The sequence below is a fragment of the Nicotiana tabacum genome, chromosome 19 (genome assembly GCF_000715075.1).
Source record: "Nicotiana tabacum cultivar K326 chromosome 19, ASM71507v2, whole genome shotgun sequence".
NCBI classification, from domain to species: domain Eukaryota; kingdom Viridiplantae; phylum Streptophyta; class Magnoliopsida; order Solanales; family Solanaceae; genus Nicotiana; species Nicotiana tabacum.
In genome coordinates, this window is record NC_134098.1 from 150,262,198 (window position 1) to 150,278,185 (window position 15,988).

Genomic DNA, 15,988 nt, shown 5'->3' on the forward strand with positions numbered 1-15,988 from the left:
GTTGGATGATTTTAGCCTTTATGTATTTCACATGTAATCCTAAGGGAAATCCAGTGAAATGCATTTTAAAGCTTCATTATGTCTATCTTCCTTGAGTTTCTTCGTTTCTTATCATTTTATTTTCTGCTTTCTAGTTAAGAAGACTTTGATCTACTTCTTTCCTTTAGTTTACTGGTTGTGAAAACATAGCAAATTGGTTTTTCTGTAGTCACAATTGTTGTCATTAATTTGGGAAAATATGGGAGCAGCTCGACTTCGACGAATCAGAGCCCAAAACAAGCTTTAAGGAACCTACAATCTCGTTTAAATCCTAAAACAAAAATTAAGACAGCCAGAAGGTGTCCCTTGGCACCTCTTAATCCCTTTTTTTTTTTTCGGCAAAGGGCCAAATATACCCCTCTATTTTTGAAAATGGTCTAAGAATACCCTCGTTATACTATTGGGTTATCTATACCCTTGCAGTCATACTTTGGATTCAAATATACCCCTCATTTAAACGGAGGGACACGTGTCATCATCATGTTGGTCAATTCTAAATATCTCCTAATTAATTAAAAAGACTCATTATCCATACCCGAAAAATAATTTTTTTTTGTAAAAACTGGAAAAAACTAAAAAAATATTTTTACTAAAAACTGAAAAAAACGAAAATATTTTTTTTCCAGTTTTTACAAAAAACTGCTTTAAAATACTGAAAAATATTTTCTAAAACAATATTTTTGTAAAAACTGAAAAGCAATTTTTTAAAGCAATTAAAAACTGAAAAAAAACTGAAATATTTTTAACTAAAAACTGGAAAAAAATAATAATTGTTTTTTCAGTTTTTACAAAAACACTGCTTTAGAAATTTTCTTTTTAGTTTTTTTTCAGTTTTTACAAAAATATTGTTTTGAAAAATATTTTTCAGATTTTTTTAAAGCAGTTTTTTTTGTAAAAACTGGAAAAAATATTTTCGCTTTTTTTCAGTTTTTAGTAAAAAGAAATTCAGTTTTTACAAAAAATACTACTTTAGAAAATTGATTTCAGCTTTTGTTTTTCAGTTGTTTCAAAAACATTGTTTTAGAAAATATTTTTCAGTTTTTTCTAAAGCAGTTTTTTTGGAAAACTGGAAAAAAAAAATATTTTCGTTTTTCTCAGTTTTTAGTAAAAATAATTTCAGTTTTTTTCAGTTTTTACAAAAAATAAATTGCTTTAAAAAATTGCTTTTCAGGTATGATTAATGGGTCTTTTTAATTAATTAAAAGATATTTAGAATTGACCAACAAGACGATGACACGTGTCCCTCCGTTTAAATGAGGGGTATATTTGAACCCAAAGTATGACTGCAGGGGTATAGATAACTCAATAGTATAACGAGGTGTATTTTTAGACCATTTTCAAAAGTAGAAGGGTATATTTGGCCCTTTGCCGTTTTTTTTTTATATCTTTTGGCAATTTAAACTGTAGTTCCCCGTTTTCCTTCAACAGGAATTTCTATCCTTTTGATTTATGGATTCTTAACGAATTTGAAATTAGATATGGATAAGAAATTGGAGCATAATTGAATAATTAATACCACAAAGTATTTAAGAATTTGGTGCCTTGTTAGGAAATCGTAAACTAGCATATCTGCATGATAAAAATGATACTATACCAGTAACCCTAACCCCATCTGTCACATTTGATATCGCACTATCGCAAAGTTTAGAAGTTTGAAAATTTTCTTCAACAGGCGATCTTTCAAAAAAGTTTTAAATCTTCTTAAATATTTGGAAATTATGGTTTACACCACTTATTACTCCATGTAATTTCTGAAAATGTAACCATTATTTCAAAAAAAAAAAATAAGGAATTAATATATGACCTCCCTTTGAACAATAGAGCAGAATATCATAGGGTACTTTGAACACGAAACACACTGGCTTTCATATTGCGCTGTAGATATGTTTCAACTGAAAACTTTGAATAGAAACGAGGCGCAGAACAATATATAAGAGTTCAAACAATATATCAGATACAATGAATTCAAACTTGTAGGAGCAGTATTTAGACCAAATAACATCAATTTCGAAACAATTCGTCTTCCAGAAGTAAACTATAACAAACTCAAGATACTCCAATATAGAGGTGGAGTCATTGCCTTGTCTGCACTGCACCCTCTAGATGGCCAGCTGGAAATATTCCACAAAATGCTTCAGTAGTATGCTTTCCGAGGATTGTTCTGAGAAAACAGATATATCAACCTCACTTACAATTATAATAAAAATTTAAGACACCAATTCCACCCCCCCCCCCTCCAAACCGAGAAACCTATCCTCAAACCAAGAATCGTGATGCGATAGTTTTTACACAAAGACACTGCCCAAGCAGGTTCTCCCTCCTGTTAGGTGACAGTTACTTTTCTGTTGTCAATGTTACCTTTGATACTCTCCCTAGATAGAGGAAGGAAATAATTTTTATCTCGACTCATAGAAGCTTCTATTGCTTCACAAAGAAGGTGATGTCGAGATGGTTCCTTTTGAGTTTTCTTCTCATATTACTGTTGTCTTTTTATTTTCCCTTATGCAAACTGGATTCTATCAAATTTCAGAAACCATCAAAAAGGTTCAGTAAAAGGGACACTAAACAGCAAAGAGAAGTTACCAACCATCAAAAAGGTTCAGTAAAAGGGACACTAAACAGCAAAGAGAAGTTACCAACCATCAAAAAGGTTCAGTTAAAGAGGAGATAAAGGTCGTACCAACGGATTTGGCCTGTACTTGTAGCCTAGCATCATTCGTTTCTTATATTGCTCATAGATATCATCTTCTGGAGTTACCTCCCCGGGTTGGGAAGCACCAACTCCTAAATTATTTGATTTTACATTGCCGGCCGTAATTGGATCTGCAATACCACTTTTAGAGCTCCCTAGTCCTTCACCTGCAGTTTCACATAGAGATGTAGACTCCATATGAATTTACCACTTGTCATCCTAAAACATGAACTATTTGCATTTCAAAGGCTAGTATTTTCCGAGTACGAACTCCTATAAACTACCTCGACAGATGTGCTTGACTTGCATATCATGGCAAAAGTTTTCAAGAATTTCTAGCATTGGCAACACGAGATATACAATATTCAAAACTTTCAAGTCCAGGAAAGTTTGATAGCAACCTAGTTACCACAAAAACTTGCTACACATCGTGTATTTATCCATTTAAATAAACAATATGGCATGGGGGTTGCGCCTCAGACCTGAGGGTAACCTCATCAAGTGCAGAACAAACCCATCCCCTATCCCATTGCCCCTTCAACACTCGAGGGAAGACTCTTAGGGCTCGTTTGGTATGATGGATAAGGGATAATTAATCCCGGGATTAAATTTGAAATGAGTTTATCCAACGTTTGGTTGGGATAAAATCGCAGTATAACTAATCACGGGATTAGTTATCCTGGGACTGTAGTGTTATTTCTATCCCTATGGGAGGGTGGGATAACAATCCCGGGATAATTAATCCATGCTCAATTAATCCTGGGATAACTTGTTTTCCAACCCAAACGACCCCTTAAGGTTAAACCGCCCTGCTCCTAAAGAAAGGTCTATAAGAAAATGGAACCCTCCTTTCCCCAAAAAACAAAGCATAAAAATTTGCTATGTGCTCCAAGATGAATAATAACCAGAGATGGAGACTCCTTAGCTACTACAAAGGTGATTAACAATAAACATCCCGAGTCTTTAGTTCTTTGAGATATTATATTGCAATGAGGGATGGGAGAAAGATAAGTATGCAGATTGCCAGATCAAGTTATAAGGTGTAGCTATCTCAGTCAGCCACATTATCATAGTGGAGAATGAGGAGTATAGCCAACAAGGAGTACCCTTCTGGGAGATTAAGTAAATATTGTTAACCAAAAAAAATGAAACATCTTAGTGGCGAATATTATCTCTAAAATTTACAGGTCCAAGTTATTTGCAGCCAACCCCGTCAGCGTTTTCCTAAAGGGAGGATGATATACCTTCTTTCCAACCCATTTTAGACAGAAGTCTGTGGCCAATATTATCAGCTTGTATTTTCGACCTTTCTGCAGCCTCTATGGCAGCTTTCCGAGCAGCTACATCATTGCAGGTAGACAAAAACTTAGCAAGCTCTTCAGGCGGGATATAGTCTCCCATATGATGCCCCTTCTTTCCTGGAGCTGCAACACAAAATAAGATATCAGAAGACTTGCATAGATATATTTTAATAAACATTTTACTGGATCTATTTTGAGCCCAGATGCCTGAAGTTCTAAGCTTTAATAGGATGATCAGAACAAAGATATAGCAGAATCGAATAAAATCAGCGACAAACCTTGGAGAGAAGCAGGCGGAGGCATCTCATCTTTTGAAGATTTGTATGGCCTCAGCTTCTCTTCTTCTGCAGCTTTCTTCATGTAATATTCCATCATCGATATTGGATCTGACCCCGATGGACCGCTTGGATGACCTGAAAAGACAAAATATCAGTACAAGCCCAACCATAATTGAAAACCTTTCGGAATTTCGTGAAGTTCATCAACCATTGAATTTCTGATAATATGACAGTCTGATGCAGTGCAGAAGGTGCACAAATAATGGCCCAAATGAAATTAAATTTTCCCACAGACAAAACCAGTTCTTCAAAATCTGTAGCTTAGAGGCACAAAACAGTCTTGAGTTTTTTTTTAAATGGTTTTTTTTAAGCTCGGATGCCTGAAGTTCTAAGCTTTTCAAGGGGAAAAGAGACGTGATGAAAAATGATCCAGTTTCAATAAATTCAAGCACTATTTTCTGCCCTCACGTACTCTAACCTCACTAGAAAGCTTATCTGCCTCAATAAACTTGTGTATGCTAACCTATTTTGACAAATTCAGGTACAAAAGCAGGATTTCCATTGTTAGCCATCACATTACACCCAAATCCAGTAGGGTGAATAATCAAAACAAAATTCCAAGAGAATATACACTGAATCACATATAAATGACATTACCAGATTTCCCAGCTGAATCTGAAGAACTTGTATTCTCCGGTGCTCCATATAATGCTGATGCAGGAATTTGGTAATTTGAATGCTGCTGATGTGACCTATGAGAACTACTCGTTGAACTAGGAGTAGCAGTACTAGTAACTCCTACAGCACCAAAAGGCTAATCAAGTGAATAACGGAAGAATCACAGCAAACAAATATTACGTTAATCAAGTGAAGCCAAATGAACTAGACACTAGATGCAAACAAAATGAAGTTGGCGACTTAGTTAGATAAGGCTCAAGCTGCTCCGCTGAAGGCACGCACATGCACACACACACACATATACACACAGTACATAAAATGCCATATAAAATATGGCCAGCTGAAAGCCTTGAGCTTGAAAATATTGTAAACTTCAATCATTTCAGACTCATAGGACTCTAAATCATAATTTAGCTCATAGCTTAATTTTGTTCCTCAAAAGAGGATGCACCTATGGCCAATACCTAGCGAAAGCATATGAAAAGAACGGAAAGAGCAACTACATCTACCTTCCTAAAAGAAAAAGACAACTCTTACTACCCAGTCACACTTTTACATACATAAAATTCAGGTATACCACTGCCAAAAAACAAACTGCATAAATACTTAGAGAAATACACAAAAAAGCTGGTAAAAGCCTGCAGTCCTATACATGGAAAGCACTAGATTTATGCAAGCAATATAAAGCATGAAGAGAATTTTTACTAACCACTAAGTGATGTTTGGACATCCGTAGTCTGTGATAGAGCCTTTTCCTCTTCACTAAGTCGATAGTCATAGTATTTGTAATCAGAACAGCTTTCATCAAATAAGAACCTGCAAGTAGACAATATTAAAAAAAGAATTTTCTTTTTCTTTGAGAGAGAGAAATCAAATGATTGACCATTACCCATAACATTATAGGCTACAGATAAATATACAGTAAAGTAAACTCATCAGATTGAACTCTAAAAGAGACTGATGATTTTGGCAAACAAAGAGCTCCTAGACGCCAACACAAAATAGACAATTAAACGAACAAGAAGAAAGGAAGAACAAGAAATGAAACCAGTTCTTAAGAGGGTGAGGGGACAACAATAGAAGACAATAGATGCAACAAAAATCATGGATGCGAGGTCATACATCCACAATTGTACCTATGTGCTTTGACAAGACAGGATAAACCATGACAATAAAGGCCATGAAAGAAAAGAACTAATGTTTTATGATATAATGGACTATCACACACACAGAAACCACAGAGATTCTGATTCATACTTAAATGGAGTGTCCCCTGGATTCTTTTGGCGTGTGATATGCTCAAACTGCCTTCCATTCTTGGCCACAAAACTTGCTAACTTGTCTGCAACTTTCTTCACTGTTGGATCACTTGGAGGATTTGGTGCTGCATGTCACTTAAATAACTGATTAATACCAAGAGCATGAACAAGTGAATGTAAATTACTCTTGTAGCCGCATTTTCCAAATCTTTCATTGAACATCTCTTTCCACCAATGTTTGTAGGGACTTAAGGTATAAGCTGCACGATCAGACAAGAGTAACTCAAGAATGTCTGGACCTCCTTATCCACAATGCCTAGAGAATATCCTCATAGTACAAAATAGAATGGTACAATCTTGACTAATGAAGGGCTTAAAGGATTTGCAACATAAGGCTTCAACAACAGTGATGCAGTAAAGCTTTTTTTTCTTTTTTTTGACAAGGACAGAGAAGTAGTAAATGATGAGCCATAACACAATTTGCACAAGACATTAGGTGATTATGTGGTCCAACCAAATAGAAATCACCTCATATGCGACCACCAACAGAAAGCAAAATAAGCACATTAGTAAATTCTCCAACGGACAAGAACTAAGATGACTCCATAAATTATCGAAATTCCTAAGCTATCACAAGTGCATGAAAAATGAGTCGGATTGCCTAAATCACCCTACAAACGGAAAATTAAAGAAAAGGAAATATACCGCCACTAGGAAATGCTGTTCCAAGAACCAACATGTGATACCATGAGCAAAAGATAAAAATAAAGAGATATATATATATATATATATATATATATATAGAGAGAGAGAGAGAGAGAGAGGAGGGGGGAGGGGAGTGTGTGTATATATATATATATATATATATATATATATATATATATATATATATATATATATATATAGAGAGAGAGAGAGAGAGAGAGAGAGAGAGAGGGGGATGGGAGGGAGAGAGGGGATATCATCAAAAAGTTCCAATTTTTGTAAGAAGTATTTACCAACATCAATTTGTCTAACAGGCTGGTGCAGAGCACCAGGTTCAGCCACCCTCTGCCGTTTAATTGGCCCATCTCCTGAAGAATTCCCAGCATCTTTTTCATCCTCATCCTCATCGTCACCTAGCTTAACAGAAGGTGCAGCGATTTTGGACTTCTGTTTCAGGCTGAATGCAAGTTTCCCACCTGAAGGAGCTGTAGTAGTTTTCCGTGATGCATTAGCTTTTAATTCAAAGCTTGGTTTATTAATGACGGCCTTCGGAGTTGAAGATCCCAATATACTGGAGGCTGTCTTAGACTCTTTTGAAGAGGCAGTCTTCACCTTTTCCGTTTCCTTCTCCTGTTGGAGCTGTTTGAACCTCTCCATGAAAGAACCATCATTGACAAATAAGCTAGAATCCGTTGCCTTCTCCATTGGCAAAAAGCCAACTATTGTTTTCTGCCAGCTGTAACTGCTCAACAAGCAATCTTACAATATATTCAGACACTGAATGGTTTCTTTTTTCTGTAAGTATATATTTAGATACTAAATGGCTGCTTTATTATCATTTCTTTCTCGACTGTTCTGTAAGTGATCATAATATTTTGAATTCCAAACAGCATTCTCAAATCCATCATGGCATCAGGAAATTTAATATAATAAAAAAAAAAAAGCAGATTTTTCCTTCTCTTCCACTCCCCTAAGGAGCGCATCAGCATCAAGACCTTGTAGGAGGGTTAAGGCGTGTTTGGTAGACTGGAAAAGGAAAGTCGAGACAGAAAAAGTAAAATTTCCTTTCACTCAACTTATAGAAGGTCATGGATCCCACACTTTCTTACACATTCAGTAAAACTGCAAGACTCAGAAGAAAGATATAAGCATACAGCTACGAACATTCTTCTTAAAAATAAATTCATTTACCACTTCAAGCAAACATATGCTAGATTGTTTTGTTCTCCCTTTGTGTACTTATCCAGAAGAAAAATTCTTCAACCTTCCAGACATTCATATGGATTCAGATAGGTAACCTATACAAAATCTACTTCCGATACTTAATAGAACGCATGATAAAAACACATCATCGATCTAATATAGCAATCAGCTGAATAACCTTCCCTAACAGAAACAATACTAAAGCACGGGAAGAGTAGTTTTCGTCAACTCATGTCCTGTGCTAAAAGCACTAGAATAAACCAGTGTGACACTAACAGACAAGCTTTTTTCCTTTTGAAATGGTAAGTATTAACACTATCAGACAGACTTAGATTAGTCTTATTTTAGCCCGGTAAAGTAATGGGCCTTTTCTTCAGATACTTCTCTCACTGTCAGCATGTTCTAAATAACATCCCTTTAGCCTGTTTGGAAAACTTGACAGTAAAAAAGAAAAGAGGAAATGTGAAGTTACAGGTATCAGGAAACTGCCCTGCAGACGCAAGTGTATTGGCATGATATTCACAAGTTCAGTGCCATTCTAGAGAACTATGCACTTTTTGGATCCAGAACATGCTTCATATCTTCAAATGAGGACATCTAGTGGTGCACTATTTAATGCGTAGAGCGTAGCAAATTCAAAATGCGAAATTGATTCAATAGATTATAAGGGTGCATGAAAATGAGAATCTAACTCAATAAATGAAGGGAACGGCCAGCCTGCCCAAAAAGCTTTTCATTTACAAGCTGTAATAGAGAGTTTTAGATTTCAAATGATCTGACTGATTTCTCTTATAACTTCATATTTTTAGATTATTTTCAATAATCAGATTTTGTCATCTACAATTGCGTTATACTCGCAACCATAACAGCAAAAACAGTTAGGCAATGATAGACGCAACCAGTTAAATGATTTGTTTTATAACTGTGGTGTCCATGCCAGCTTGCGCACACCTCAACTAATTCCACGGGATACCTACCTACCTCCCACAACCGATACTAGGTAACTCTGTCCAGGCTTGGATAGATGGGAAAAAACCACCTAACATTTTTGTCTCTGCAGGAATTTGAACCTGAAATTCAACCCACTTCATTGACCACTACGCCACACACTTGGGTGTCGCAACCAGTTAAATGTTAGTTCCATCTCCTTCAAAGAGTTCATTTGGACCTGTCTGGAAAACATCTTTTTTTTTTTGGATAAGAGTGGTGTTCAGCTCGTCGTAGTTTATTGAAGTATTGTTAGTGCTTAGTAAGTGAATGACAGTTATTTATAATCAGTGGGGTTTGGGGAGGGTAGTGTGTAAGCAAACATTACCCTTCCTTGAAGGCAGGGAGGTTGTTTTCGATAGACCCCGGCTCAAGGAAAGATGAAAAGATGAAAATAAAGCAATAGCAACGAGCAGTAACTCCTCAACAACTCTTCAACTTCAATAAAAAAAAAAAAGAATCACTTTTTGCCTAAAGATATATTTTCAATTTTTTTGCATCAAACACCATCTTCCAATAAATAACTTTACTTTTTACAACAAATTACCATAGGCATCGCCACCCGGAGTGACAGAAAAGCACAAACATGAATAAATTTATAGTCTTGATCGAAAAGCTCATCTGTTAATTGAAACCCTAAAGTCATCAACCATAATCCAACAAACTCAAAATTCGACATGCGATAAAATAAAAACAAATTCCGAGAATCACACAAAAAAGAAAATCCACAATTTCGGGCGGGGGGGGGGGGTGGAACAACTGATAAAAGTAACAAAAAAAAAACGAAGACGTTCAATACATTCGTCCTCAGTAAATCTACCTGAGGAATCAAGAATGAAAAGTTGATCCCGAAATCAGCAACCGGACGTAATCGGATTGGTTCAACAAAGCAAATGAAACTGAAACCCTAAAAACGAAGATCGATAGCGGAAATAATTGGTAATGAATAAGGGGCGCATGTACGTAATTTGGGGGGAGAAAGCAACGTCTGTTAAACGAGAGGACGAGCCTTTGGGCGTTAATAAAGTTGAAATTTGGGGATTAATATGTAAAAAGGTTATTTTCACCTTATTTGCCTCCCATATTTTCTTTTATTTATACATGCAGCCCCTAGAGAAAAAAATACGGAAAATGGCTAAAATTACCCCCTTAACGTATTCGTATTGAAAATGGCTCAAAAATATACTTTGTTAACCTTTTGATCTAAAAATACCCTTAATATTTTATTTTTGGCTCACATATACCCTTAACATTTTATTTTTGGCTCACATATACCCTTGAAACTAACAAAACAGGATGATAAATTTTTTGCTCACCTTCCATCAATATACCATATATTTTTTATATGTATTTTATACCACATATATAAAATACGTATATACATCATAATATATGTAAACAAACAAAATATACCATACATATTCTTTAAAGTTGTGTATTTTATACTTTATATATACTACTATTATATAATTTATCACATATCTATATATAATAAAAGGAGAGACAAAAGCAAATTATTAAGACAAGTGACATAACCACAAAAAGTCAATTGGCATTATTAAGACAAAACAAACTAGTACCTTTTTAACTAAAAAACCTTTTTAAATTTTGAATTAATTGGTAACTCTATTTGAATTAATAATTAATAAATATAGATATCTTATAATTAGCTATATTAAAAAAACGAAAATATAAAAACAATAACTACTCATTCAAATTGGGGAGTAATTTCAAGTTGGAGTTTTAAAAATATATTAAAAAAATAAATAAAAAAGTAAAATTAGCTATAATAAAAAATGAAAATATGTTGTATATATATAATTTATATATGTGGTATAAAATACATATAAAAAATATATGGTATATTGATGGAAGGTGAGCCAAAAATTTACCATCCATGTTTTGTTAGTTTCAAGGGTATATATGAGCCAAAAATAAAACGTTAGGGTATATGTGAGCCAAAAATAAAACGTTAAGAGTATTTTTAGACCAAAAGGTTAACGGATGGCACTTTTGAGCAATTTTTAATACGTTAAGGGTATTTTTGGCCCTTTTCCGAAAAAAATATGATGAAGATGGAAGAAGAGCACAAAATGAAACAACTAAGGGTGTGTTTGGTATGAAGGAATTTCCAATTTTCTCATGTTTGTTTGACCTAAATGTTTTGAAAAATATTTTCCCTATTAAGAGAAGGGAAAACATTTTCCAAAACTCTTCTCAATCTTCCCCATCCCCACCAACACACCCCCACACCACACCACCACTCACCCAAAAACCGTCCTACCCCTACCTCCTCACCCCATCCCCACCCTAAATAAAAATATTATTAATAGTACTTTCTTTTCATGTTATAGATAGATTTTTTTTTCATTTCAACAAATGAGTATTTTTTTTCATGATATAAAAAAGTATTTTTTTTATTTTAACAAAAAAAAGTACTTTCTTTTCATTTAGTAAAAGTATTTTTTTCATTTCAACAAAAAAAAATTCTTTTCATGTAGAAAAAGTATTTTTTTTTCATTTCAACAAAAACATATTTTCTTTTCATGATGTAAAAAAAGTATTTTTTTTCATTTCAACAAAATGAGTATTTTCTTTTCATGATGTAAAAATTTATTTTTTTTTTCATTTCAACAAAATGAGTATTTTCTTTTCATGATGTAGAAAAAGTATTTTATTTTATTTCAATAAAATGAGTACTTTATTTTCATATTGTAGAAAGAATACTTTCTTTTTTCAACCAAAAAAGGAGTATTTTCTTTTTAGTTATTAAGCACAAATTTCAACGTTATTTTTGCGTTAAAAAGTAAAACAACACATTAGTTCTTTTGATTGTGTGAATTTTTAGAGACTTGGGGGGAGGGGAAGGAGAGTAGCATAAAAATATATAAATTCCTACAAAAAATATTTTTTACTTTCGAACCAAACACTAGAAAATATTTTACAGAAAATATTTTTCATTCACCAACCAAATAAGGGAAAATAAGTGATAAAACCACTCATTTTCTATGAAAATATTTTCTAATATTTTCCTTCATACCAAACACACCCTAAATATATTTACTTTTCTATAGTCCAATTTCCCGATGGTCAGAGCCAGATAGTCTGAATATTGATGGATAATATCTGACTTTATTTGCACATAGTTCGAATGAATAATGTGTGTTTCAATGGCAGAGCCAGAACTTTTATTAAGGGGAGTCAAAATATAAGGAAATAAGCTCATCAAGAAGTCAAGGGGTGTCATTATATAGTATATATACATATTTTAAAAAATATTATCGAACTAAACAGTGTAATTTTCCGACGAAGGGGTAAGATTGATACCCCTTAGTTGCATGTGGCTCCACCACCAGTGTGCTTCACTCACACATTACTTATTGGCTTTTATTAATAAACTAAAGTATTAAAGACAAAACATAACAATATCAATTATATAAGTAGTTAGTACGACAAAGAAGATCGATAAAATTATAACGGAAAAGGGATATTTATATCTTTCTACTTTGAAATATTGTGTAAAAGAACCATTTATTTCACTATCTGGCCTCTAGGGTCCCTACCGTCATAGTTCCAGTCACAAATATTCCTGAACGACTAACTCACCCCAAACAAAATAAACTTATATATTCCGTGAATCGTTTCGTTACCCGACCCAATACCCTTTTAATTAATTATACCCACACACAAATCATATCACATTTTCACCTAACATTCCGCCTGAACCAAAAATAATCCCTCTTCTTTCTCACTACAATGTCGGCTTGTTAGTAAGGCACGAGGCTTTTCAGGTAAAATCTTCGGCTGGTTATGTCATTTTCTCTTACATCTGTCATTTATTTCAATATTTTGGGGTTAGTGGTATCCTTTTTAAACCACTATTAGTTGACTTTAGGGTTTTTAAATATTATTTCAAATGAAAATTTATGTGTTTGGATGTGTGTATTCCTAATATTTTGTTGTTTATTGTGTCACTTTGGTATTTATTTTGTATGCATGTGCTTTTAACATGTGGTCCCGAAATGGTGGCTAGGGTTTAGTGCATTTCGGCTTTTGTTTATTAGTTTGGACACCTTTATGTTAAATAATTATTTCATAAGTAGGAAGATGGGTTCTTTGCTCCCTTTGTACATGTTGTTTGTCAACAAGTATTTGATTTATGTCGGGTATGTGTGTAAAAATATGGTTCCCTTTCAAAAAATTTAATATGCACCAATCATTAATATGGCCCCTTGTTGGTTTGTTGGTTCTGAAGTACTTGTATGTATCTTTATAGAAGTGGCTCCTTGTTGTTTTATTTATTTTCAATTGATGATGTATCTATCTAGATGGGGTCCCTTGTTGGTTTTGTTTATTCCTGTGGTTCCTATTTTCAGTTATTTTATTTAGTATTTTGCTTTCTTCTTTTCAATATTATTCAGATTATTAATATTGTTTACTTAATTATTTTTAGGTTATTAAAATAGTTAGTGTTGACATGAGGTTCAATCATGATGGTGAGTGGCTCAAGGAACCACATCTCCTCTACAGCAAGAAACTATGGGTAGCTAGCGAAGTGACCTCATTTCAAACTTGAATTGGCCAAGTGACCTTCAAGTTTTAATTTCTGTATGATTGACCTTCATGCTTAAGTGGGACTATAAAATAAAAGGGGGAAGTTCGGTCTTTATCCTTAAAGTTTCACTTATTACACTTTGATCTCAACCTATATAATTCTAATATTATCAGATTTAAAAAATAATTCCATCCCTTCACGCGTCATCTGCCATCCCAATCCCCATTTCTCAGGCTTATTCTTCCATTGTAGCTTGTTTTTCTTGCATTCAACACACATAGGTCGTCTTCCTTCTTCTCCATTCCTCTCAAAGTTTCATTCTTTTGATTTATCATTTACGGAGAAGAAATCAAAAAATTGGGGGGGGGGGGGAGAGGGGGGATTTGTTGAATTTGGGAATAAAAGTGCCAATACATTAGATTGATAATTCATGCTAGGTAGTATATTATGTAACTCCTTCATCTGGTAAGTGTTTTCATCTCATCTTCTTTGTCATTGTTAATTTGGATTTTTGTAAAAAAATTCTGTACAGTGCTCGATCACTAGTGTACAATAGACTTATCACGACCCAGAATCTCAACATCGGGGTCATGATGGCGCCTAACATCTACTTGCTAGACAAGCCGACATGAAATAAAAAATTAACTGATTTTAACCATTGATAACAAAATATTATCAATGATAACGATATGAGTCTGAAGTAGAGTAAAATAATATCGAACAACGAAGTCCAAACATAACCCAGAACCTGGAGTAACGAGTACATGAACATCTAGAGTGCTACAAACAAGGTATGAACAAAATACAATATTTTGAACCACAATAAAACAATAAAGATAGAAGGGAATGGGACTTAAGGGTTGCGGACACCGTATAGCTATACCTCAAGTCTCCGCTAGTATTCAAATCCGGTCGACCTCACGAAACGTTGTTGGGACCAACTCCGATATCTACACAAGAAGTGCAGAGTGTTGTATGAGTACAACCGACCCCATTTACTCTGTAAGTGTCAAACCTAACCTCGACGAAGTAGTGACGAGGCTAAAACGGGCCACTTACAATAACCTGTACGCAGTAATAATAATAATAATAATAATAATAATAATAATAATAATAATAATAATAATAATAATAATAATAATAATAATAATAATAATAATAATAATAATAATAATAATAATAATAATAATAATAATAATAATAATAATAATAATAATAATAATAATAATAATAATAATAATAATAATAATAATAATAATAATAATAATAATAACAACCAATTAACTCATGAAAATGAACTCAAACCTCATTATTAGAAATCCCAGAATAACAGTCTCATAATATCATATAAAAATGTCGAGGCCAACTAAAAAATAACAATAACTACAACATATACAAGCTGTTGCGGCGCGCAACCCGATTCCACTATATTATCATTTATCAATGTCAAGTACCACATATACAATCTGTTGCGGTGTGCAACCCGATCCTACTATATCATCATTTATCAATGTTAAAATCCGTCCTTATTCCACCATTTCAATTCATTACCTTTTAACTTTTGTTGCGGCGTGCAACCCGCTCCACAAATAATTTCAATTAACATAAACAATCTGATAGCCCAATTTACGAGAATTTCTACATCAAGAGAGTAAAGGTATAAGGCAATAAAGGATCACATAATAATAAAAAAAATCTCACAAATTCGAAGTTTTAACCTTACAAGTTTATCGGTATCTAACAAACTAAACGAAACGCAAATGAAACTACATCATAGAATGCAATAATTATTACAAAAAATAATAGGACAAGTAAAACACGTGACAATCAAAATGTGCAAGTAAAACAATTAAAGGTAAGTAGCAAATAAGCATGGAGTCATGGAAGGGACGATCAATTTAGTACGAGAATAATTAAATGACAAATAACAATTATGGCATAGAAGTCAAATAAAGCATGTAACAATTAAGGCATGGAACAAGATAATTCATGAAATAATGAAAAACATGGGAAAACAGATATCTTGACAGCGTATATACACTTGTCACCTCGCATATACGCTGTTTTCTCACATAATCCACACAATACATAGTTTAAAATTTTTTAATTCCCTCAAATCAAGGTTAAATCCAATACTTACTCACTTCACAAGTAAATCAAAACTCAACTGAGGCATTTCCTCTAGAATTAACCTCCAAACCAATCAAATCTAACCAAATATAGTTCAAGCAATTTAAAATAAGCGTTAAAAACTACCCACGAATGAAAAAGATTCAATCTTTAATGATTTT

At 33.7% G+C, this 15,988-nt stretch overlaps 1 protein-coding gene across 3 annotated transcripts; it reads right to left on the minus strand.

The window, feature by feature from the left end:
* Positions 1–1,923: 1,923 nt before the first annotated feature.
* On the minus strand, positions 1,924–10,166 carry LOC107820967 (SURP and G-patch domain-containing protein 1-like protein). Of its 3 annotated transcripts, none has more exons than XM_075238896.1 (9): positions 9,963–10,166; positions 7,246–7,694; positions 6,246–6,372; positions 5,698–5,804; positions 4,968–5,108; positions 4,311–4,445; positions 3,976–4,155; positions 2,720–2,898; positions 1,924–2,150 (listed from the first exon to the last, which is right to left on the minus strand). In XM_075238896.1, the coding sequence occupies exons 2-9, from the start codon at positions 7,655–7,657 to the stop codon at positions 2,139–2,141; spliced, it is 1,293 nt and encodes a 430-aa protein (XP_075094997.1). In that variant the 5' UTR covers positions 7,658–7,694; positions 9,963–10,166; the 3' UTR covers positions 1,924–2,138. The 3 variants fall into 3 exon arrangements, with proteins under 3 accessions (XP_075094997.1, XP_075094995.1, XP_075094996.1); XM_075238894.1 differs by having other exon boundaries at positions 1,924–2,200; positions 9,963–10,165; XM_075238895.1 differs by having other exon boundaries at positions 1,924–2,200; positions 7,246–7,710; positions 9,963–10,165.
* Between the last annotated feature and the right edge of the window lie 5,822 nt (positions 10,167–15,988).